At 32.6% G+C, this 24,286-nt stretch overlaps 1 protein-coding gene across 4 annotated transcripts in view; it reads right to left on the reverse strand.

The window, feature by feature from the left end:
* Window positions 1-211: 211 nt before the first annotated feature.
* Window positions 212-24,286, reverse strand: part of LOC127874145 (uncharacterized) — a 34,439-nt gene continuing 10,364 nt past the window's right edge. For 3 of the 4 annotated variants that reach the window (XM_052418336.1, XM_052418337.1, XM_052418338.1), the window contains 4 exons: window positions 9,214-9,895; window positions 8,744-8,902; window positions 8,162-8,357; window positions 212-7,829 (listed from right to left, as the gene is read on the reverse strand). In XM_052418336.1, coding sequence (XP_052274296.1) covers window positions 5,170-7,764 — 2,595 coding nt within the window. In that variant the 5' untranslated portion in view covers window positions 7,765-7,829; window positions 8,162-8,357; window positions 8,744-8,902; window positions 9,214-9,895 and the 3' untranslated portion in view covers window positions 212-5,169. The remainder of the gene's footprint in view (window positions 7,830-8,161; window positions 8,358-8,743; window positions 8,903-9,213; window positions 9,896-24,286) is intronic. The other variant, XM_052418339.1, reaches the window with a different exon arrangement.

The following is a 24,286-nucleotide window of genomic DNA, read 5'->3' on the forward strand; positions in this document are numbered from 1 at the left end:
TTGCAGTCAACAGTCGATTATTCGATTCACAGAGAGCATAAATGCGCCTGTTACTTCGACGCCAAACAATGGACACTACGATAATATCGCCACCTACACATGTAGATAAATTACTGAAGAAAACAGTCTTTTGACAAGAAGACAACAAAACACGCAAACAAGAAATAGCATTACTCGGAACTGTTTAAGGACAATTAACACGAACAATAAAGTGGATAAAACGTTTTACTCGGCAAGCAAGACAACTATTTTGGTCTTTCTTAAAGCAATCATTAATAGGCAATACGTAATTATGTATGTGCACTTCTACAAAAAACAATAATCGGAATTCTCATCTTGTTGACGGTACGTACAATAAAGACAAATAAATTTAATACCAATATGAAAAATATTGTATATAAATACAACAACGATCATATCTATATGTTAACGTAATTATGGCACTATTATATTTTGAGGTGTTACATGATCAATACACGCACCGTTATCTACACGTTTAAATCAAGACGCAATTTTCTATCAATCATTATAAATCAAATGCATTTACAAACTTCGATTCAGAGTTTTACCTGAACTCGATTACTCTTGACACAACCGTCACATAAACAGATTTTCATTTATTTTATGCTTTCAAGTGGTTTATATAGAAATATCAGTGAAGTAAAACTCATATTTCTCTTATTTAAACAGTGAAAAATAACAGCAAAAAATATTGATATTCTTCACTGCTTTACTGTGAAATGACGTCATTTTTTCGACGAAATAACGTCATAAATCCAGCGAAATTATCAAATTTAACACTTTTACAATGTTAATAAACGGAGAAAAAGCATACAATAAATAGAAAATTAGTTGGATTCAATGAAATATCGATTTTAATTCACTGGTGATCGTAAAAAATATATATATTCACTCGTGGCTGCGCCATTAACTGTGGATACTATTAAAAGTGTTGGTATATTTTATCACTCTTACTGCTGAATTGTTTTATAGAATGCATTCAAAAGGGAGAATTGACTCATACCCCAAAACAATGTATTTTCCACTGCTTTAAAGAAAGATGATCCTGAGAATTTAGAAAATTGGAGACCCATATCACTTCTAAACTCCGATTACAAAATTTTAGAAGGAGATTTAGCTCTGCGTTTACAAATTGTTTTACCAAACATCATCAGTCTTACCAGCATGAATTTATCAAAAACAGGTTTATTGGTTGCAATATTCGACATATAAAAGATATAATCGACTATTAAGAGCGGCTAAACATAGATGGCACTCTTTTATCAGTTGATTTTAAGAAGGCATTTAATACAATATAATGGACAATGATGGTTAATGTCTTAACTAAATTCGGTTTCAAGAGCAACTTTATAAAGATGGTAAAAATACTAATTATATAATGTATAATGATATGTGTTCATCTGTAACGAATAATTGTTGACAATCAAAATTCATCAAAATAGAAAAAAGGAATTCGGCAAGGCTGTCCTCTTTAAGCTCTTCTTTTTATTTTTATAGCCGAAATATAAGCAAAAAAAACTCCGTTCCTGTAATCAATACGAATCAATACGAAGGTATAACGATAAAATGCAACCAAAATGTTTAAAATATTAAAATCACACAACTTGCAAAGGATACTACAATTTCTTGAAAAACACAGAAGAGATACCCATTGTAATTAATATAATCGAGGAATTTGGGTTAATACCCGGACTAAATAAACTAAAATCTGAAGGAATACTACTTGGCAAATCAAAAAGGGAAAACGAATGTGTACTTCAGGACATAAAATTAAGTCCAATTGTTAAAGCCCTATGCACTTACTTTTGGATCAATTCTGTTAGATGTAATGAGCTTCATTGGAATGACAAAATTGCATCTTGTCAAAAAGGAATAAATGTGTGGACTAAGAGAAACCTGACATTTTATGGAAGGGTAAAAGTAATCAAAGTATTCTTTCTCCCAAAATTTGCATATCTTTTGCAGTCAACACGTGTTTCAAAGAATACCCTATATGACCTAAACACTTTGTGTTTTAAGTTTTTATGGAATAACAAAACCGAAAAAATTAAAGATCTTTTTTAATATGCAATAAGCAAGATGGTGTAATTGAAAGCCTGACAAGCATTTTTGCAAATACGCTGAGCAGGAAGTGGGTAAAAATGCTATGTAACGATGATAATGCAAATTGGAAAGCTATTCCTTTTGTTTTCTTGAACCAATTTGGAAAAAAGCTTTTAATGTTAAAAATTAACACCAATTCAATTAAGTCGCTACCAAAAGTAAAATGGAAAATACCGGCCTTGTATGAGGAAATTATATGCAATTTCATTCAAATAAACAATGCCAATTCACCGAAACAAGCACTAACATACTTTAATATAAGAACAAAAGTAATATAGGAAACCCGATATATCAAACATAATGGTAAATGCCTTATTTTCGAAAACTGGATAAACTCTAATATAATTTTCATAAACGATTTACTTTCGAACGATAGTCTAGCTAAGGAAACACACATTATTTCGAAATTAGAAAACAATCTTATTGGATTGCTGAGCTAAATATACACACAAATAATCCCAAAGGCGTGGATTATAACATTGTAATCAACTGAATTGTTTAATTCCGACGTCAAAACAGATCTAAATTGTACATGTAACAAAAATATAAATATCTATAGTTTAAATAAAAAATTACAAAAACAAATATTTATTGCGAATAAATGCGATAAAACATACGTACATGACCACTGGACAAGAGTTTCAAATAAGTTATTATCAACACAAAGTCTAGACAACTTAGATATAAACTAATCCACACAATTATTCCAACTAATGAAAAACTGTTTACTTGAAAATTAAAGATTCGCCCCTATGCCTTTACTGTGGGGAATTAGAAACAATAAAACACTAACTATTAGACTGTCCTTATGTGAGTCTATGTCAGAAAAAAGCCTAGCAAATTGTAATAAAGAAATTATATGTTGTAATGTATGTATGGGTTGTTTATATACTTTGAATCACCAAAATATATATATATATATATATATATATATATATATATATATATATATATATATATATATATATATATATATATATATATATATTAGTAAATTATTGAGGAAATATTACATACAGATCAACATATTTCGAATGAATGTTAAGATAATTGTTAATGTATATAACTGTACGTGATTATTGATTTGTATGTTGTTATATGTGTATACATGTACGTATGTGAATAAATAGTTGAAACCAAACACAAACCAAAAAAATCTAACAAGGACACACTTTCAATTATATGTTGATGTAAGCTTAACCACATAAATAGTATTCAATATCAACACAATATAAATAAGATTGAACATTATGAATATTTAAAATGTCATGTTGCAAAAATTCCAAATGTTTATTGACATCAAGCGAAATTTGATTGAATGAAAAATGTGAAATCAATTTTAATTACATATTCTTAACACAATCTTAACAGTATTAACCAACAATTTCAACGACATAAATTCAAATTATACGTTTGTTCGTGGCTATGGTTAAACATGCTACTCTACATTTCATTTGCAATCGGATAAGTTTTTTTGTACATGGTAAAGGAAACACGTTTAAGAATTGAACAACAGTGGAAATATTTTAACCGCGTGCATATATATGTGTGTCGGTAAGCATACATATGAGTTCTAGATGTAAAGAATGTATGTTATTGTTCGTGATTTAAAAACAAAATAAAACAGATTCAAGAACGGCATAATTTCTTATTCTTATATGAAGAGTGGTTTGATTCCGTTTTCTTTACAAACACGATTACTTTGGACCCCATTCCACAGTTTTATTAAAAATGAAGTACGCATGATTATATGGTAACATAAAAATCTATATATTCATATATATTTAACAATACATTTCCTACAATGTAGTATCATACAACCATAAACGAGTGATATAGCAAAACAATTGCAAGAATGTATTTGTATATAAATGTATGTACATCGTCCCAAATTATATAAATTTGTTTTTATGGAGATGATACGAAATCATAGCACACATCATATTTTCAATCACACAACCATTTAAGCACACAATTAAATGAGAATGATCTCATAATAGAACGATCAAAATATCAGGATCAAATTGGCGTGCAGGTGCCCACACTTAAATGTTATGTATCCACAGCAATTGCAAAGGTAAAACAAAATATTCCGAAGAAATACAGAAAACGCAGCTTGTTTAAAACAGACTATACACGGAAGCAACTAATATAATAATGAATAACTCTCATTCATGACCTTTACAAATACAAGCCAAGCAAGAATGTGTGACTGAATCTTAATTCGACGTATAAATACGACATACATGTTATTTCTTAACTTATGATTATAGTTACATTAAGCAAAAGCAAAAGGCTAATACAGGCAAATTAACATCGCACATACACGTTTTACTTGAACTCGTATATGCATTTTTAACATACACAAACATAAGCATCACCCATTGACGTTTTGTTATAACAATGACTCCATTTACATTCACAATTAAAGTTGCATTTGGTTAAAGTAAAATGTTTTTGCATAAAACCTTTAACAAACCTTAACGATTGTTATACAGTAAGTGCATTCCATAAAATAGCTTGAAACACATGATCAAGCACGATACAGAACAACAGCACAATTTAAAGCAACACATATATATAAACTATCCTTCACTTAATATTTAACTGTGCGAATCAGACAATACTTGAAATCAGGTCAACCACTCTAGTCCGTGAAGTGAACTTCCTATCAAGTAAACACACTATTCATAAATAAGGTGTATATAAAATATGAATACTTATTAAAAAAAAAAGTTTTTACTGCGGTATAATTTTATGATATTTGCACTTAAATTCTCAATATTTCTTTGCCGTTGATGATCAAACAATCCAAATAGTCGTTACAAATTGATAAGTTAATCTTTTTTTTTTATAAATGCTCAAATTGCTTTAGAATAACACTTGCCATCAGCACTAGTCTTTCTCGTCTTACATATAAATAATGATCATGGTTCCGAGAGTTGTAATTGTACAGAATGCGAATTGTTTTCTTGTTCGCTGAATGTAACTATTTTTAATGAGTCTAACGCTTTTCAAATTTAATCCGTTATCGTTGCAAATCAACTAGACATTCCTTCGTTGGTTTGGATCTCGTAAGTTATGTAAATTCGTGAGAGTGTTTGGTAACAATAAAACATTTTCACCAATATCTAACTTATGCAGATTGATACACGAGGACAAATCTAAATCTTTAGAGGTGCAATGTAATGTAAGGGTCACTAATTCGCTAAGATTTGTTAAAGCATTTGACGCCAGTGTCATTTGTCCTTCGATTTCAACCAGCTCAAGATTGTAACATGTCGACAAGTCTAAACTAGAACAGTAGCAGTCAAGTCTGAGATAAATCAGGTTGTGTAGATTTTTAAAAGCATTTGGTATTAAGATGACGCTTCCTTTGAGTTGAACATTCTTCAATCTCTTACACGACGACAGGTCCAATCCCGCACAGTTGCACTTCAATATAAGTAATTTCAATTGTCTTAGCTCGTAAAAAGCATCGGGTTCTAATGTTACTTGTCCCTGAATTTCGACATCCGCAAGATGAGGAAACAGAGAAAGGTCCAGGCTTTCACAGGGACAAGATATGGTTATACTTTTAATATTCAGTGTTCTTCTTAGAGTATTGGGGTACATCTTTACTTCTTCGGAAAAACACACGCTTTCCAGATTTGGACATGATGACAAGTCCAACATTTCAAACGGGCCATATAATGAAATGCTTTTGATGTTTGAAAGCCGAATAAACGCATTCAGAGATAATGTGACTGGCTCAGACAGTTCAATTTTCTCTAGATTAGGGCACATGGACAACTCCAATAAATTACACTTGCATGCTAATATAAGGGATTGTAACATGTTCAATTTGAATTGAGAATTTGGCATCAATATAATCTCTTCTCCCCCGAGTTCTAACTCTTTCAAACTGTTACACATTGATAAGTCCAAATTATCACACCTACACCATAACGTCAGAGCTTCTAGATATCTAAAATCTCGAAGTTTCTTCGGTAACAAAGTCACTTTACCAATAATGTTTAAAGTTTTTATATTTCGACACGATGACAGTTTCAGTTCCCCATACTCACTATCTAATTGTAGTTCAAGATTTTCCAAACAGTGTGCAGACAATGAAACGATTTCTTGTACATATTGAAGCGAAATTCCAGCATCATCTACTTTCAATGATATAATGTTGGACTTGTTCATCTGTAAAATTTTCATTTCAGTTTCATTCGAAAGAGACAAATCTATGGTGCTGAGTTTAAGGTGTATGTCTATTTCACGTGTCCGGTTGGCAATAGCTTCATCATACCCTTTGGCGATTATGGATTGCACTGAGTAAGGGTGAAGTTTAGAATATTGTGCATCAAGTATGATCGAAAGTTTATTTGCTGCCCCAATGTTCAGTCCACATAGATAAAGGAAGACCTGTTTCATATCATCAAAAGAGTCTTCAAAGTTGCCAAAGATGTTCTGAAAGCTCTCGACAGTGTTGTCCCTCGAAATGTAAAATGCAGCTAGGAATTCCTGTACAGTTTTATGGAAAAAGGATAACGTAGGTTCTAATTTATTGACCGTTGAGATGCGTGTCTCAGACAAAATACCAGATTTCAATGCAAATACCTTTTGATCTTCCAATAGGTATCGAGATAAGTCCCTGTTACTGAAAACAAGAGACCGTGCCTTTTCACGACCAAACAACTGATGAAATGCCAATTTCGAAAGAGCGTCTACTTCTGCCATATAAGGTTGTATATGCGTTGTTTTTTGGAAACATTGAACTGGTGGCGTTTGAAAATATCCAGTCTTATTGTTGGCCTTCATAAGCAGAGCTTCAATTATGTTAGTGTAGATTTCACACAAGGATCCTAGACAATCTTGGCTGTTTCCAAGCCAAGTCCACACAATCATTGTAGTATTTAATGGAGTCGATAATAAGTTTTCAAGTCTATACCTGCGTACGTAATCTTTAAATGTTTCGGGTCTGGTGTTACTGTTGAGACAAAGGAGCCATTTTTCACAAAGCATATATGGATCACTTACTCCATCCAGCTCTATCAGACAATCTATTTGTGAGTCTTTTATTTTAGGATCTGTCATTTTATACGGTCTTGTTGTAATCAGCGTAGTACAGTGTTTATGAGTGGTAACAGTCAATGGAAAAGGGATTTTCCCCTTAGTATCATACCATTCGTCAAGACCATCTTGAACCACTAAACATGTTTCTTTCTTCAAAATGTCACTTAGTAATTTGTTTATTTCCGATCGCTCTTCGCCAGCGTATATCTCATCAATAATTTGCTCTTTAATAATCGTTTCCACATCACGTCCATCAATTGAATGCCTCAATTCAATGTGAAATAGAAACCTGAACTCCTGCAAGATTTCAACGTCAGTAAAGTTTTCTGAGTTTTGCGATATTCGCAGAGACGATTCGTTGCACCAATCGTGTACAATTTGTGTGGCAAAGGTAGACTTTCCTTTACCAGCATCACCTTGCAAAAATATGCGGCGGTTAATGTTACAGTTTTTATAAATTATGTCACTGTATTGATGTATTTCAATGGTTCTTTTTCGTGTCCCATTATTTTCAATTTCAATTTTCCATATTCTTGGTGTGACATAAATTTTCTGCAGTTGTATGTCTACGCTGGGCATCAGAGGATTACTTTGAACATGACGTTTCTTTTCTTGGTAAAACAGTTTTAAATTATTCCGAAATTCTGAAATGAACAAACTTAAATCTGTAAATTTAAATAATTTTGAGATGAACAAAATATATTAAGGTTCAAAATGCATGCATATTGCTCTAAACACAACCATTACCAATACTTAATGAACTTAGTTTTCGTGTTTTTTTACCATACACGCGATTTGAAAGTGATAATATGTAGATTTCATCGTATATCTCTCTCCGTCTCTGGTATTGGATATGGCGTTAATTAAAGACATTAGAACTAAACGAATCTGATTACAATTAAACGAATACAATAAGCAACAATATATATTGCAACGCGAAGACATGTGTGTTCATATATAAAATTAATAGTGTTACCTTCAACACAATACGAATAGTCCGTAGCGTGCAACTCTGTTGTGGTTGCGAGGATTTCATCAATGCAATTTTGTTTGTGCTTATCTAAAGCCTCTTAACACTCTTCTAATTGTCTTTTCAGTGGAGTTTCTTGGTGCGCATGTTTCAACATCTTCGTCAAGTCTTCCATCGTCATGTTAAATGTGTCATTGTGTATCTGCAAATATCGTTTCATGAAATATGAAAGTGGACATGTTAGGATAAAGGGGCTTTGTTTTTAATTGAACCTCCATGGAGGAAAATTAAATATTCAATAAAATTGTGTTAAGACCCCAAACGGCTTACTTGTTATGTGTTTTTTGTGCTATAGTATTGTAATCCACATGGGTGTAATTGCTTGGCACCTAACTAGGTTTGTAAGAAGCTACACATGCATATGTGGTCTGAAATACGGCCCGTGTAGTATACCGGCCTGGCATCTATTTCGACATGTTTTTGATGTACACATTTTGATGTATTATAATTAAAGATGTTAGTGGAGATTTTAATTACAATTGTCGTTGTTCTACTTTTTTTCCCATAATAGTGTGTCAACATGTTTACCTCAGTCAAATTTTTGACGGCTGTTCGTGCATTTGGGTCATGGGCCAGAACGCCTGGATCACTTAACAAAGTTGTCAACGTTTGAAAATAATCTTGAAGATCCGTGACTGTGATTTTTAATTTCGTAATATGTCGGAGTTTCTTTCCTATTTCGCGTGCCTGGTAATGCAAGTAAATATTATATTTGTATACGATGTTATTTATAAATACAACCTGCACATTAATATTGCTAGTTAATTTTTATGTGATTAAATCAATTATCCTACTCTAGATGTTTGTTTTTAATCTACCAAAGTTGATTCTAATAAAATGAGAATACATGATTCATAAATTTCTTTGTCTCTAAAACTACTTTTCTGCATCTAAACAATCGTTCATTATGTGTTTAATGTAGAATTCAATAAACACAATAATCTACCTTACTTCAATCTGCGCTTAATAAATTATGGTATTGTGAAAAATGCGTTAACCTTTGTCAAAACACGTTGTGGATTTGCAGCTCCTGGTGCTATGGAAAAGGATAATTTGCTATCAAAACGCTTGCAGTTAATGATTACACTTATAATCCCGTTAAAGTCTGTATCTTCAGAAGTACCAACTCCACTATACCCGTCTGGAGGCATATAACATTTCGCGACTTCCCAACGGTTGTCTGCCCATACCTCTGCTGATGTATTTTTCCAAGAACAATTAGAATATCTATGTTCTTTAATAATTTCATCGCGAAATTTATCACATATATTCTGTGGACATGTTCGATGACGAATTGTTTTATGCGTTTTACAGCCTGACCGATCTCGTTTACATATGCCATTGGTGAAACACTTAATCAGATTTAAAGTTAAGCAATTGGTGCATTTTGCATTGGTCGGAAGATGTAATTTTGACTTTATAAATTGTAAAATATCAGTATGGAAACTCTTCATCTCATCATCAACGAATTGCCGTAATACAGTTGTTGTTTCATCGATTGCCAGCCACAGTTTCAGCCAATTTGTAATTTCTGGATCAGACCACACGTCTGCTAGCTTAACCATGATGCTTGCTTTGTGATCACGTCGACGACGTTTACTAAGTATATAGTTAAAATACTGATGACATTTTTAGGTAAGTAGCTGACGATGGGTTATGATTGCAACTGCAATAGATGATCTGAAACAACGAAAATAAATTAGAAACAATGCCGATCATTACATACCATAAACTACATGTACCATACAGATAAGTGAAAAAGTTATATTGCATAATCCCTAACTGACTTAGGATTAAAAAATCGAAATCCGGTCAAGAAAATTAAAATCACATTTCGTTCATTATGTGTATATTAATAAAAACTAGATCAGAGCAAAGCAGTTGTTTTGTTACAGATGAACCACTTTATCTTAAATATGGTACATGTTTTATATTAAGCAAATTTCACGTACAAAGAACTAATAGTATATAATGTACATAGACAATATTCTACTTATCATATTCTTAGGTTTTAATGTCAAGTTTTGTAAACATGTAATACTTTCGATGTAATTATCTCATGATGAAAATAAAATTAACAAAAGTGTTATCTTTCTATGCATATTTATATCATTTCATAATTATTTCATACTGATGAGTAAATACGCTGTAAATTGAGAAACATCTGTGCAATTATTTCCTCATCGTGTTATATCGATTTTCAGAATTCTTGCAGAAACATGTGTGTATTTACATCACAATTGAGAATATGTACAAATCATGAAATTTACTGAAATGTACCTCATATTGTTCAAGAGTGAATAAAATTTTCAACAATGTTTTTATAATTGACGTAGAACCATCCCACACAGAGAAAATAGCACCCATATTTGACGTTATTTAAAACGACTTATGATGGACAAAACAACATTTATCTTGAATGAGGAGTAGGTACCAGCAGCTTTAAACAAAGACGCGCATTTATACAAGTATACTTCTTTTAACCTGCAGAAGGAAGCATCATTTTTATTTTGCTTCGATAATCCTTATCGTTCGCAACAAACGGAAAAAATGTATCCATATGCGCTACAACTCACCAGAAAACAGCGAAACAGGTTTGTTTTGATAATTGTCGATATTATTGTGTTTGAAAAAGGTTTAAATGATAATTATATTAATATAAAAACCAGCTTTTCGCATCGATGTCAAACTTCGCATTTTGACAACACGACAGAACCACAGATTCAATGACTATTTCAGTACTGTGATATTTATAACTTAAATAAATGCTCTGCAGTGGTTGATATCGACTCATTCAATGGACACCGATCCGATGCACATTTTTATTAGAATTCACGTAAAAAAATATTGTTTAGTTGGTTACGGTGTTGTAAAGCTGTCAAATAATGACGGATAACGACAAACGCGGCCTGAGCGCCACCTCGTAAGTGGCATTGGCTAATTTATATATGCATCTCAAAAAAGAGGTAGCGCGTGATTAACGGCCGTGAAATAGCATACAAATCTTCACACGTTACATTGGGACAGCCAATTAGAAGAAACGGCTCAATAAGACACCATATTTTAACAAGGGACAAAATTGTCACAAAACCAGGTTTTCATTGTGAAAAAAAATCTGATAAAGGGAGACAACTCAAACTGAACTTTTGAAATGAACAAACAAAATTAACCCCCTTTGTAAGTTTGTTTTAAAATAAATCTATTTTTAGTCGTGGCGACCTTGACATTGGAGATATTGACGTGATTCTTTCGCGCGACACACCGTCCCATGATGGTGAACAAATGTGCCAAATGATTTTAAAATCTTATAATGAATGACATAGTTATAGCCCAGACAAGCTCATTTATGGCTATTTTTTACCTTTGAACTCAAAGTGTGACCTTGGAGATATTGACGTAATGTTTTCGCGCGACACACCGTCTAATGATGGTTAACAAATGTGCCAAATGATTTTAAAATCTCACAATGAACGACAAAGTTATGGCCCGGACAAGCTTGTTCCGCCCGCCCGCCAGCCCGCCAGCCAGCCAGCCAGCCCGCCCGCATTCGCCAATCTAATAACCAGTTTTTTCCTTCGGAAAACCTGGTTAAAAATGGCGATGTGACACTATCAACACAATTGATTATTTTGATATTGAGAGACGATAAACGTTTGGAAAAGCAACAAATTTGATTCACAAAAAGAATAATAATTATTTTTATAATGATTAATGGTCATTTATCTATAAAATATTTTTGATGTAACATCTTTATAAACATTTCCCATGACTCAAGCGAAATATAGGATTCATTATAATAATCATTCTTGCCAGTTAAGTTTTTCACTTATCGGTTCAGTATTTTCATTTATTGCCATTATTAATATAAACTGTCACTCCTTGTATAATGTTAAGGACAACGGAATAGGTGTATGAACCAAATAGAACTGAAAATGGATTATTTTTTAAATATAAATATGCATAAATTTAAGTATGTTTGCTTTACTTTTGTTTTGTCCCATCAGAGGTTACTAACGTTTTTTCCTTATTTTGAGATTTTCATTAATGTCTCTGCAAGTTTGTATTCCTCTCGATATATATGTTTTTTCATTTTATCAGGGATATTTATTTGTCAGTGAGACAATCAGTGATAGAAGAAGAAAAATTTGAGAATGAAATGATATAATAGCAACACGGTTATACAAATGTGAGGACATATATTATTTGATCTCACGTAGTAAAATTTGTATTTATCAACACTATTATGTAGTTAAATATACGTGCACTTCATAAAAAACATTCTTTGCGATGGATATGCGTCTAAAAGTGAAATACAAAACAAAACAGTACTTAATACTTCGTTTTTAAATTCTTAACTTGAAAAAAGCTTTATTTCAAAGTAAGGATATACGCCAAATATCTTTTAAAAAGATATCACTTGTTTTATCACCCTAAAATGCATTATTGAGCCTTTCAATTGCAATATACTAGTAGTTGTATATGACTGTAACTTGTTTTTAAAACCAAGCTTTAAATTTTAATCACAAGTGGAGTTCACAGGTGGTTAGCGTGTGGCTATGATATTAATTAGTGAAAACATCATTTTGAATGATAAATAATCATATTATTAAAAAATTAACTTTTCTGAAAAAAATAATTTCACTTTCAAATATATATATATATAACAAGGTATGCAACTCAAAATAACCCCAAAACGGGGTGCATCGCTTTGAACAGCCATATCTTCATCAATTGTGCAGCGATTTTCACGATCTTGGTCTTACTCAACGCAGAAATGAATTTCCTTTCTGGAAATGTATATGTCTTGCAATATTTTTACAAATGCTGGGTCAACTTTTAAGAAATAACACGATACACAACTCGCATGACCCAGTTGACAATGATCATGCAGTATTTAAAACTGAAATTTTCACGGAGTAAAGGGCATCTTCCCTTCAAAGTTCATGTACCTCGATACCATAATTCAATAAAACGTATGAAAATACATTATAACCGTGCTTGCCGTTACATTATGCATCAAAACTAACTGTCCAGCGCCGTTTGAAACCTTTGTTTACATATATTTCAAGTGGCCCATATTTTAAAAACAAACGGTGTGCGTGCGGAGTTTTGTTACGGGCGATTTCATTGGTCCAAAGCGAAGGTGTGTCTTGGTTCCCAGCTTCTACACGATCTCATTAGTAAACGTAGAAACCGTATTGGCGGAATTATCATAATACATTCACTTCGATTGTGTCATCTGCATTTAGTAGTTTTCAGTGTGTTTTTTTTAACAGAAAAAAAGTTTGGTGGATCACCTTACAACACCACACGCCCAGTTATGGCTGCAGTAACTTGGTAATTGCCGCGAGATCGATTTTGTTAGGAATACAATAAAAAGGGGAGGTGCTAATTAGTGTTTGTTTCAGGTTACATTTGAATACATCTAGATAAATTGAACAACGCAAAGTAGACACCAAGTAACGGCTGTAGACATTTTTGGTGAAACATACATACAATGAAATTGTTATATTTTTAAACTTAAAAACGATTTTTTAAAATTAAAGACATTAATTTTTGTACTACCAGATTGTACTGATTTCAATAAACTAAAACAATCACTTCTCTTTTCACCCCCAAACAAATACAAGCAATATTTGCATACATACAACAAAACAACACTGTAAATTGTAACCCATTTTACTTGACCTGATTATTAAAATAACTTTCCATACATGTTTATCATAAAACCCATTAATGACATGATGGGTTATACATGTACATTTAACTGATATGAACTGTGTATAATGCCAAATAATAGCTAAACTGCTTGTCAAATAGAAAAATTATCAAGTAGAACAATTAAAACTTCTATAACTAAACAAGTATTTGGTTTGGAAATTAAATTCAGACTGGCATGTATTCCTATAAATACAACTTGTATAGAAGTAAACATGGTTCAGTTATGATCTGTACATGTTTAGATTAAATAATTTCAATTGGTGGAAATATTACAAATGTGTAATAGAATATGAAACTAAAAAACATGGTACATTCAAAGTGACATATGGCTTACCAAAACACAATAATAGTATCTAAAATAATGAAGGAAAACTATTTAATAGCAAGAGTAATAGCACAACTGACATTACTGTATTGTACTTATTTTTGTAAGAAATCAGAAGTTGCATTTGAAAAAAAAATTAAGTTTTTTATTAAGTTTTTGTTAAACAACAATGTTTCATTTTAGCAACAGATAAGAATTCGCCCAGAAATGGTTATTACCCAAATATTTTTTATTATTATTTTATAACATAAAAAAGATGGATATAATTTCAAGTACTCGATGAATTCACTGAGTACTTGTTACCATATAACACTTTTTAGATTAACTTATGGTTTGTAAACGCAGCATGCATGAACTATTTAATTAATTTATCACTCTTAAATAAAATAAAGAGCAAAAGGTGTTTTTGAATTGAGGTATTACACATATATCCCAAGCCAGTTGATCAGTTTATGTGATTAAAAAAACATAACATTTTATGACTGTTTAAATGGTTAACTGAAGAAATGGTCATGTTAACACATAATAAACAGAAAAAAAGACATTACACAAAATATTACTTCTGTTGTGTACACTCTTAAAACTTCAAAATCTGAAGTTTAAACTTCTTCAATTCAAAATTACTGAACTGTACACCTAATCCCCTTGAATATTACTGACCTATGTTTCCTAAATTTAACAAACACACACTGTTATTCACATGTTGAACATAAAAATAGATTTCCTTTTTTTAACACTTTCTTCCACTTCATATGGTGTTGAAGTCCATCACACTGTCGATGTATCGTATACTTACAACCATCACACTGTATCCACTGATTCTGACCTTGAAAATAATTGTCAGTCTTTTTACAAATCTTACACTTAACCTCATCTTCTCCAGAAGACATAACAGTCTTGTCAGTTGGAGAGGATGTTTCAGTATGCTCGATTTCTGAGAAGTCACATTCAAAATCTGGTATATGGATTTTCTTTCTCTTTCTATCACTTTTTCTTGTTACTACACCACTTGAAGTGATTGACTCATCAGGCACATCACCAGAAGTTAATTCCTTTGGTGCACCTTGTTGGCCTGCTTTGTGTTGTAATATTTTCGGTGCTGGGCCTTTACCTGTGCTACTTGTTTTCCCTTTTTTGTGTGACTTTTTGACTTTAGTAGCCATTTGGGACTTAACAGCAATACTTCCTTGTTCAGAAAATTCACCTTCAAAAACTGGTGTAGATATGTTCTTCTTTCTCGCTCCCTTTTTAGCATATATACCACTAGATGTACTAGGTTCATCATATGAAACACTTACATATGCTTCCTCTGATGAAATGTCTTCCACATGTTGTTAATCTTTTTTGAGTTGTGCCTTCTTAACGGCTGGGGCCTTACCTTTTCTTGAAGTTTTTTTGTCATGAATGCCTGTCTCTGAAACTCGAACTTGCTTCCTGTGGGCCATTTTCTTCTTAATATTAAAACTCTCAAGAAGGTCTTTGCAAAACTGATTAACCATAACCATCATGGAAAGTTCAATTATCTGATTATAAACTTTCTTTGTTACACCATGTTATAGCTGCTTGTCCTTTACACTGTGTTCTACAGTATTGGCAAAGGATTTGAAAAGTGTATTATTTGACAGAATTCTTTCTTTGATCTTTTCAAACATTTCACTCCCATACTTGTTTAAATTTTCATCAATCAACAATTCTAAGGTTCTTCGAGTAAGTTCCAGGAAAAAATGGTACAATTCATCTGATATGTTGGTAAGTAATCTTTGTCCGTATTGCTTGCATGCAATGTCTATGAGTGACTCTGGTTCTTTGGTGATGGACTGAATGTACTGTTCTTCTACCTTCAGACTTTCTAACAAATTAACCACCTTCAATGAATAATTGTATTTACTAATTGAGTCACTGTCTAATTTGTACATATTGTTTTGTTTTCTTTTGTTCATTCTTGTGCAGGACTGTAGCTATGCAGTAACTGCCAATGTATCTTACTCTTGCATGTGATTCATTTGTCACCGATCTATTTGATATGTGTCGCTGAACAACTGGCAATCATTCAACATTGCTCTGCAACACATATTTTCGTATTTGGTTAGACACATTAAAACAAATGTGGACATGATCATCTGTGAATCACGAGTCCTCGAATAAAGTTAAACAGTTCATTCGGAATTCAGCACTAGTTTGATGAGCATGCACATTAGAGTAAAACTCTGTTTGCTGTTTAGCTGTAAAAGGCCGAATCGGTTCAGTATTTGAAGACTCAATCAGTGCTGAATAAAATGCATACTCCTTTTTGCAGAACTGAATGTTTTTTATTTTGTTAATATCATTTATGATCCTATTTGCATGATCTTGCATCGCAGTGACTGGATTCTTGAAATATATCTGATCTAAAATTTGATCCAGATTTAAATCATCTGGAAGATTCAATTCATCTTTAACACTACTTATTTTTAGGATCAGTTCATCAAATTCACTATCAAATTCTTCTTGGCTAGTTACATGTTTATTCATCTCCACATTGTCTATGCTCTCTTGTATCAGCTGCATGTCTTGCAATGTATGTATCACTGGTGGGCTTGGCTCTTGTGTGTTTCTGAAATGAGAATTAAAGCAACTTAGTATAACCCCAAAAGTAACACATTACACTTTTAAAGGGGCCTTTCCACATTTTGGTAAATTAACAAAATTAAAACAAGCGATGTGTTTGTGAAACACTATGTCCCCATATATATGACCTTTGACCTTGAAGGATTACCTTGACCTTTCACCACTCAAAATGTGCAGCTCCATGAGATACACATGCATGCCAAATATCAAGTTGCTTGCTTCAATATTGCAAAAGTGTACATTAAATGAGCGATTTTGACCCATATATTTGACCTTTGACCTTGAAGAACGACCTTGACATTTACCACTCAAAATGTGCAGCTCCATGTGATACACATGCATGCCAAATATGAAGTTGCTATCTTAAATATTGCAAAAGTTATGGCAATGTTAAAGTTTGACCAAACCAACAGACCAACGTACAGACCAACAGACAGGGAAAAACAATATGTCCCCCCTATAGTGGTGGGGGGCATAAAAAGTTGTTTCAGATTTGCAAATGCTTGTTTTAGTTATGATATTTGTGAGGAAACAGTTATACTGAACATTTTCCCTGCTCTAAAATAGCAATTATATGCATATTTGGACAATTTAAAAACATGAAAATTATAAAGCGTTGGAGCATGAAACGATTGAATAATTTGTAGAGTTCTGTTGTTGTTGTTATATTTTGTGAAACTACGAGGATTGCTTATATAAAGAATTAAATACATCCATCTTGGTAAGAGCATGGCTGGCTGAGTGATCTATGTGTGTAGGCTTTTACTCCAGGACTCCAGGGGTCAGTGGTTCGAGCCCTGTTGAGGTTTACTTTTTTCTTCTTTTTTAAATTGTATTCTTGATTTTTTACTTGATCAAATGTTTACATGTATCAAAATTAAGCTTTTAATAACAAACTTCAATACATGCTAACATCTGTGAAAAGGCCCCTTTAAGAGTTGGTTAATAACCAAATTGCAATTTACTTAATTAAGTGCTCAGTGATATACATTGTAAGTCAGTGATTTAAACTAAATTTATGTTACCCTTTTTGTTTATTTTAATATTTTGAAACAATTTGCTTTGTACTTTATTACACATAATATCAGAATTACTGTCTTATTTTAAATATTCACTTTATAAAATGCTTTAAATTATGGATTGAAATGAATGATATTTATTATATTAAGCAGATACTCTAGAAAATATTTTGTTACTACTTCATATTCAAATAATTTGATTATTTATAGTTTATTTCGTCTATTTTGTATCCAATACCAGGGCTTTCATGAAAAAAAGTTTGAAGTCTCAAAATTTGTGAAATCCAATAAATGGAGTATTAAGTGCAATCACTGATTATAATTCAAATTAGCAACATGTGCCAAAATATATTAATGAACATAATAAGTGAATAAATAAAGCTATGGAAAAGTGTTATGAACATATTAATGTCACTTTCTACACAAAAATTTTGTGAGAAAAACTTCCAAAATCAGAGACCAAGACTTCCAAATTTCAAAAGTAATTGAAAGCCCTAATACAATAACACATATAACTTACGCATTATATTTATTTAACACAGGCTGATCCAAAGGTTGGAAGCTGATGAAAATAGCTGCATACAAGTAGATAAGTTATACTCGGCCAACCAGTCGGAATTGGATGAAAATTATGTTCCTGTTACAAAACGAATGCTAATTGAACAGTTTACAAACATATTTCCATCCACAGAAAAGAGGACACTTCCAACAAACTTGAACAGTAAAGTTACCCATCACAAAGGCGTCAAATTGCTTGCTTTACAAACATTACAAGAAGAAGCATGCACCATGTCTGACCTAATAAAGTGTTTACCCCATGATGTTGCAATTGTGGAATGTACCTCAAGCTATCTTAAATGCTCCATTGATGCCAATATTAGAAGTAATGGGAATAACATTTTCAAAGAGATAACATTTTTTGAAAATGGTTTATGGTCTTTGGAAATATCTGGTAAGGAAATTGAGTTAGGCAACTTTTCTATATCGAACAGGTTCACAAAAAACAGCAAAGGCATTTGTACTGTCCTGAAGATTGTGAGCTTAATCAGATTATGTAAAGGTGTCATTATCAACAATAAAACAATAATGACCCGTTTCCACATCCTTGAAAATCTGGCTACTGGCACTGAAGCATCATCCAGAATTTTGAGATCTGTTCTATGTAATAGGGTTACTCCCTTAAATTGTAAGACAAACACATGCATTAAGTGCCAAAGAATGACTCAAACAATGCTTCATTACAAAATGTAAACATTTACTCAGAGGGTGATGAGAAAGTTGACAAATTAAAAAAATAATACCAGGTACAACTGGTCAAATGGTTCAACTATTTTAAGTCAGGCGTCAAATGTAGATAAAGACCCAAGAGGCAGGAGGTGGACTGAAGAAATGATATCCATTTGCCTCCAATGGTACTGCAGGAGTCCACATTCTTATGAATCTTTTAGGCAAAGTGGTTATGTATTACTTCCATCGAAATCTACACTTTATCCATTACAAAAAATATTGTCAAACAGAATGTGGGTTTTGACAGAAACATCTTTACATGGATGCTTGAAGAGGCCACCAGGCAAAAACTTCCTCCAGAAGGGTTCTATGGTGGTCTGATATTTGACGAAATGTAGATTCAATCTGATGTACAACTTTGTAAAAATGGGGATGTCATTGAGTTAATTGGTCTTGTGGATCTTGGGGAAGAAGGAAATATGTCAAACACATTGAGGAAAGGAAACAATTAGAAGAGTTTGGGGTCCCATGCTTTACAGCTTGTCTTTCTAGGTGTAACAGGGTTCAGATTTCCTGTTGCACATTTTGTGTCAGGGGGAATTCAGGCACCCGAGCTATACCCCTTATTCTGGGAGGCAGTGGATCTCTTAGGAATGTTCGGCTTTAACGTCTTGTACACATGCATGGATGGGGCCCAGTGCAACCGCACATTTGTGCACATAAATAACGTCAATTTAAATTTTGTTGCTTTAAGCTCTTATTCATTTTCCAGCATGATTTTCATAATGGACAGTTCTCATGTCATCAATAAAAAAAAAATAATCTGCTAAAAAGTGGGATATGCAAATCTTCAACCAGACCACTTACTTTGACAACAAGTGACACTATACAGTGGCAAATGTTCGTTGAATGTTACCATTGGGGCAAAGGAAATGCATTGCAAATCCACAGAAAATTATCCAAATAACATTTTTTTCCATCCACACAATCAAAAATGCGGAATCATTTAGCGGATTAAGTTCTTAATTCAGATATGCTTAACCTTATGATTCAGTATCAAACACATTTAGGTTCTAAAGGTGTAGTTTTAAATGGGGCAATTGAACTTCTAAGGTACACCAGTAAACTTGTCAGTTTTTTTAGAGACATGCGTCCTGTAAAGCAAATGAATGATACACGATTGCATGATTTGTTAAGTGTTGCAAATTTCTTTGATGATTGGAAAACTGCCTCATTGAATAATTCTTCATTAAAGTCTGTTGAAAGGAATAAACAAAATGTCTATTCAATGTCATGAAGACATACAGCCTTGTATACTGGAGATGATAGAACTATGTAAAGTGTATCTCGGCATGAAATCTCTAGTGTATATTACACCAGGATTAATTAACTCGGATGTTGTAGAAAATACATTTAATCAACAGAGATCCACATACCATGGAGCTAATTCTAACCCTAATGCAATGCAGTATAGAAAAGCACTCAATTGCATTGTGCTTGGTCAGGGAATTATTTCTCAAAAGGCAAATGCTGGCAAAAATCGTGCTACAGCTATACCTTACAATTTAGCACTATGAAAAGGTACTTCTAATATCAGTATAAAAACAACATCCCATGAAAAAAGCAAAGTAAAAGTGATTAGAATGTAAAGATCATGTTCTATGTAAATTTTGACCAGATTTGTCAGATATTTATTTTCCAAGAATGTTTCAAGCCATTAATGTATTGTTATAAATAAGCCTGTTATAATACAATGATTGTCTTAATTGGCAGTTTCAATTTATAGTACATACCTCATTATATAAACAAGAGGGCCATGATGGCCCTGAATCGCTCACCTGCCTAACCAAATACAATCCCAACCCAGATTTCATCAAGATAAACATTTTGACCAAATTTTATAAAGATCAGATAAAAACTGTGACCTCTATTGTCTACACAAGGTTTTTCTATTATTTGACCTAGTGACCAAGTTTTTGACCACAGGTGACCCAAATACAATCCCAACCCAGATTTCATCAAGATAAACATTCTGATCAAATTTTATAAAGATTGGATGAAAACTGTGACCTCTATTGTCTATACAAGGTTTTTCTATTATTTGACCTAGTGACCTTGTTTTTGACCCCAGATGACCCAAATACAATCCCAACCCAGATTTCATCAAGATAAACATTCTGACCAAATTTCATAAAGATTGGATGAAAACTGTGACCTCTATTGTCTATAAGAGGTTTTTCTATTACTTGACCTAGTGACCTTGTTTTTGACCAAGTGACCTAGTTTTTGACCCCAGATGACCCAAATACAATCCCAACCCAGATTTCATCAAGATTAACATTCTAACCGAATTTCATAAAGATTGGATGAAAACTGTGACCTCTACTGTCTACACAAACAAATTGTTGACGGTTTTTCTATTATTTGACCTAGTGGCCTAGTTTTTGACCTCAGATGACCCAAATACAATCCCAACCCAGATTTCATCAAGATAAACATTCTGACCAAATTTCTTAAAGACTGGATGAAAACTGCGACCTCTATTGTCTACACAAGGTTTTTCTATTATTTGACCTAGTTTTTGACCTAGTGACCTAGTTTTTGACCACAGATGACCCAAATACAATCCCAACCCGGATTTTATCAAGATAAACATTCTGAAAATATTTCATAAAGATTGGATGAAAACTGTGACCTCTACTGTCTACACATGGTTTTTCTATTATTTGACCTAGTTTTTGACCTAGTGACCTAGATTTTGACACCAGATGACCCAAATACAATCCCAAGCCAGATTTAATTAAGATAAACATTCTGACAAAATTTCACAAAGATTGGATGAAAACTGTGACCTCTACTGTCTACACAAGGTTTTCTATTATTTGACCTAGTTTTTGACCTAGTGACCTAGTTTTTGAGCCCAGATGACCCAAATACAATCCCAACCCAGATTTCATCAAGATAAACATTCTGACCAAATTTCATAAAGATTGGATGAAAACTGCGACCTCTATTGTCTACACAAGGTTTTTCTATTATTTGACCTATAATGTGACCTAGTTTATGACCTATTGACCTAGTTTTTGACCCCAGATGACCCAAATACAATCCCAACCCATATTTCATCAAGATAAATATTCTGACCAAATTTCATAAAGATTGGATGAAAACTGTGACCTCTACTGTCTACACAAACAAATTGTTGACGGACGCACGCACACACGCATGCACGCACGCACATACGGACGCCAGACATCACACGGTCACATAAGCTCACCATGTCACTTCGTGACAGGTGAGATAAAAAAACACTGTACTTCAAATTATACTAAAATGTACTACTACCGGTATTCTGATATGTTGGAAGTTTCCCCATGTGAACAACTGGAGAAATATTTAAGATCTTATTTGATACTAGTGCAATGTTAATAAATTTGTGCATAATTTTATTTTATTTTTTTAATTTGATAAATTTGAGAAAACACTAAGATATATTTTCTCTGACAAGTATAATGTTTTAACCCTTTCCCACATAGAAGCTAAGTGAAAATGGCTATGAGCAAACAGCATAAAACCAGAACAGTCTGCGAGTAACTCGCAGTCTGTTCAGGTTTTATGCTGTTTGCTGCTCATCAGTATCTAAGGGTTTGAAATGAAGCCTTTAAAACTTATCTAGTAAGAAAGGTCTTTAATTTAATTTAACTTTCATAGGAAATACAAATGCGTAAAAGTACTTATCTAAGTGGTAAAGGGTTAAAGTTTAATGTTAGAATTGTAAACCAATCCTGGCACACTTGTACAAATATAACCTTGGCCTGCATATTTTAATAAGTTACTAATATGCCATTTTTAGAGGGCATTAAAGGTTAAGACTTAATTGAAAAAGACCAGAGAACACTGTGTTATGTGAATTTGGAATAAGACATCAAACTTGGAATGGACATCATTTTGGTGATTTTCTCACATAAAACTATTAATTTAATGAATTGAATTTATTTTTGTGATATTTTATCTATACTACAAGCTTAATAAGCAATTTTCCATGACTTTTTCATTAACAAAAAATTGTATTTTCATCATTTGTACTGTATTGTTAAACTGTGTCCATGCACCACATGGACAGTTTCATTTCACGAGGATTTAAAAAACCCCAAAACAATCCAGTTTTGCAGTAAAATTAATTTAAATGATGCTATTATATATGCAAGTATCTGTTTTAATTATAATTTGTCAAACTAAATAAATACAACATATAAAACTGCATAACATGCACTTTTGAAAAAACAGAAATTAATGTCTTATTCCAACTTCACATAATACTGAGTTAGAGTTAAAAAGGTAGTGTTTGTTTAAGGAAACATGTGTTTACATTCCACACCTGAGCAATAGTTTACAAGCTGTCAGTCAATAAATTACTTAATCCAGGTGTATTGCTCTGATACTGTAGCTTTAAAACTATTTTTTTTCTTTCTGATAAATATTATCATTTGCAAATAAATATGTATTCAAGAAAACAGATTTTAAGAAATCAACAGAGATTAAAAATACAAGGAAAACACAATGACACCCTGGGGAGGTCTGATTTTGACTTAAGGGCTATTAACAACTTTGAAAAAGCTTCATTCCTGCCAAGTTTTGGCAAAAATAGCCCGGTGGTTTAGGCAGAGATGCTGCTTTAGTAAAAATGTTGACTTTTTGATATTTTAACCATTTCACCACTTTCTTTGAGCATAATTGGAAATCAACATTAATGAATGTCATAGTACATTTTGGCAATTACATGTATATCATTTTGGTGTAAACTGTGTATTATTATGTATATTGCCATATTTGATTTGTTACTGTTTGATATTCCATAACTTAAATGTGTGTGTTGCCTTTTCCAATATAATCATGAACCCTTCATTTAATCTCAAATTCAACAAAATCGTTGCTAGATTGAAGTACCTGTATATGTACATATATTATAATACTGAAATGTAATTACCCCTATAATCCTGGTCTACAGCAGCTCAGGTCTTCATTTTCCAAAATTGAGGGCTGGTTCATGAAGAGTTGTACCACTTCTGGTTGACTTATTACAATCTACAAAGACACCATATTTAGATAAACTGTGTTGAAAATAGTTATAATTGTTAAGTTCAGGTATCATACATGTAAAAGCTTCTTAGT

The sequence above is a fragment of the Dreissena polymorpha genome, chromosome 3, assembly GCF_020536995.1.
Source record: "Dreissena polymorpha isolate Duluth1 chromosome 3, UMN_Dpol_1.0, whole genome shotgun sequence".
In the NCBI taxonomy this organism is placed as follows: Eukaryota; Metazoa; Mollusca; class Bivalvia; order Myida; family Dreissenidae; genus Dreissena; species Dreissena polymorpha.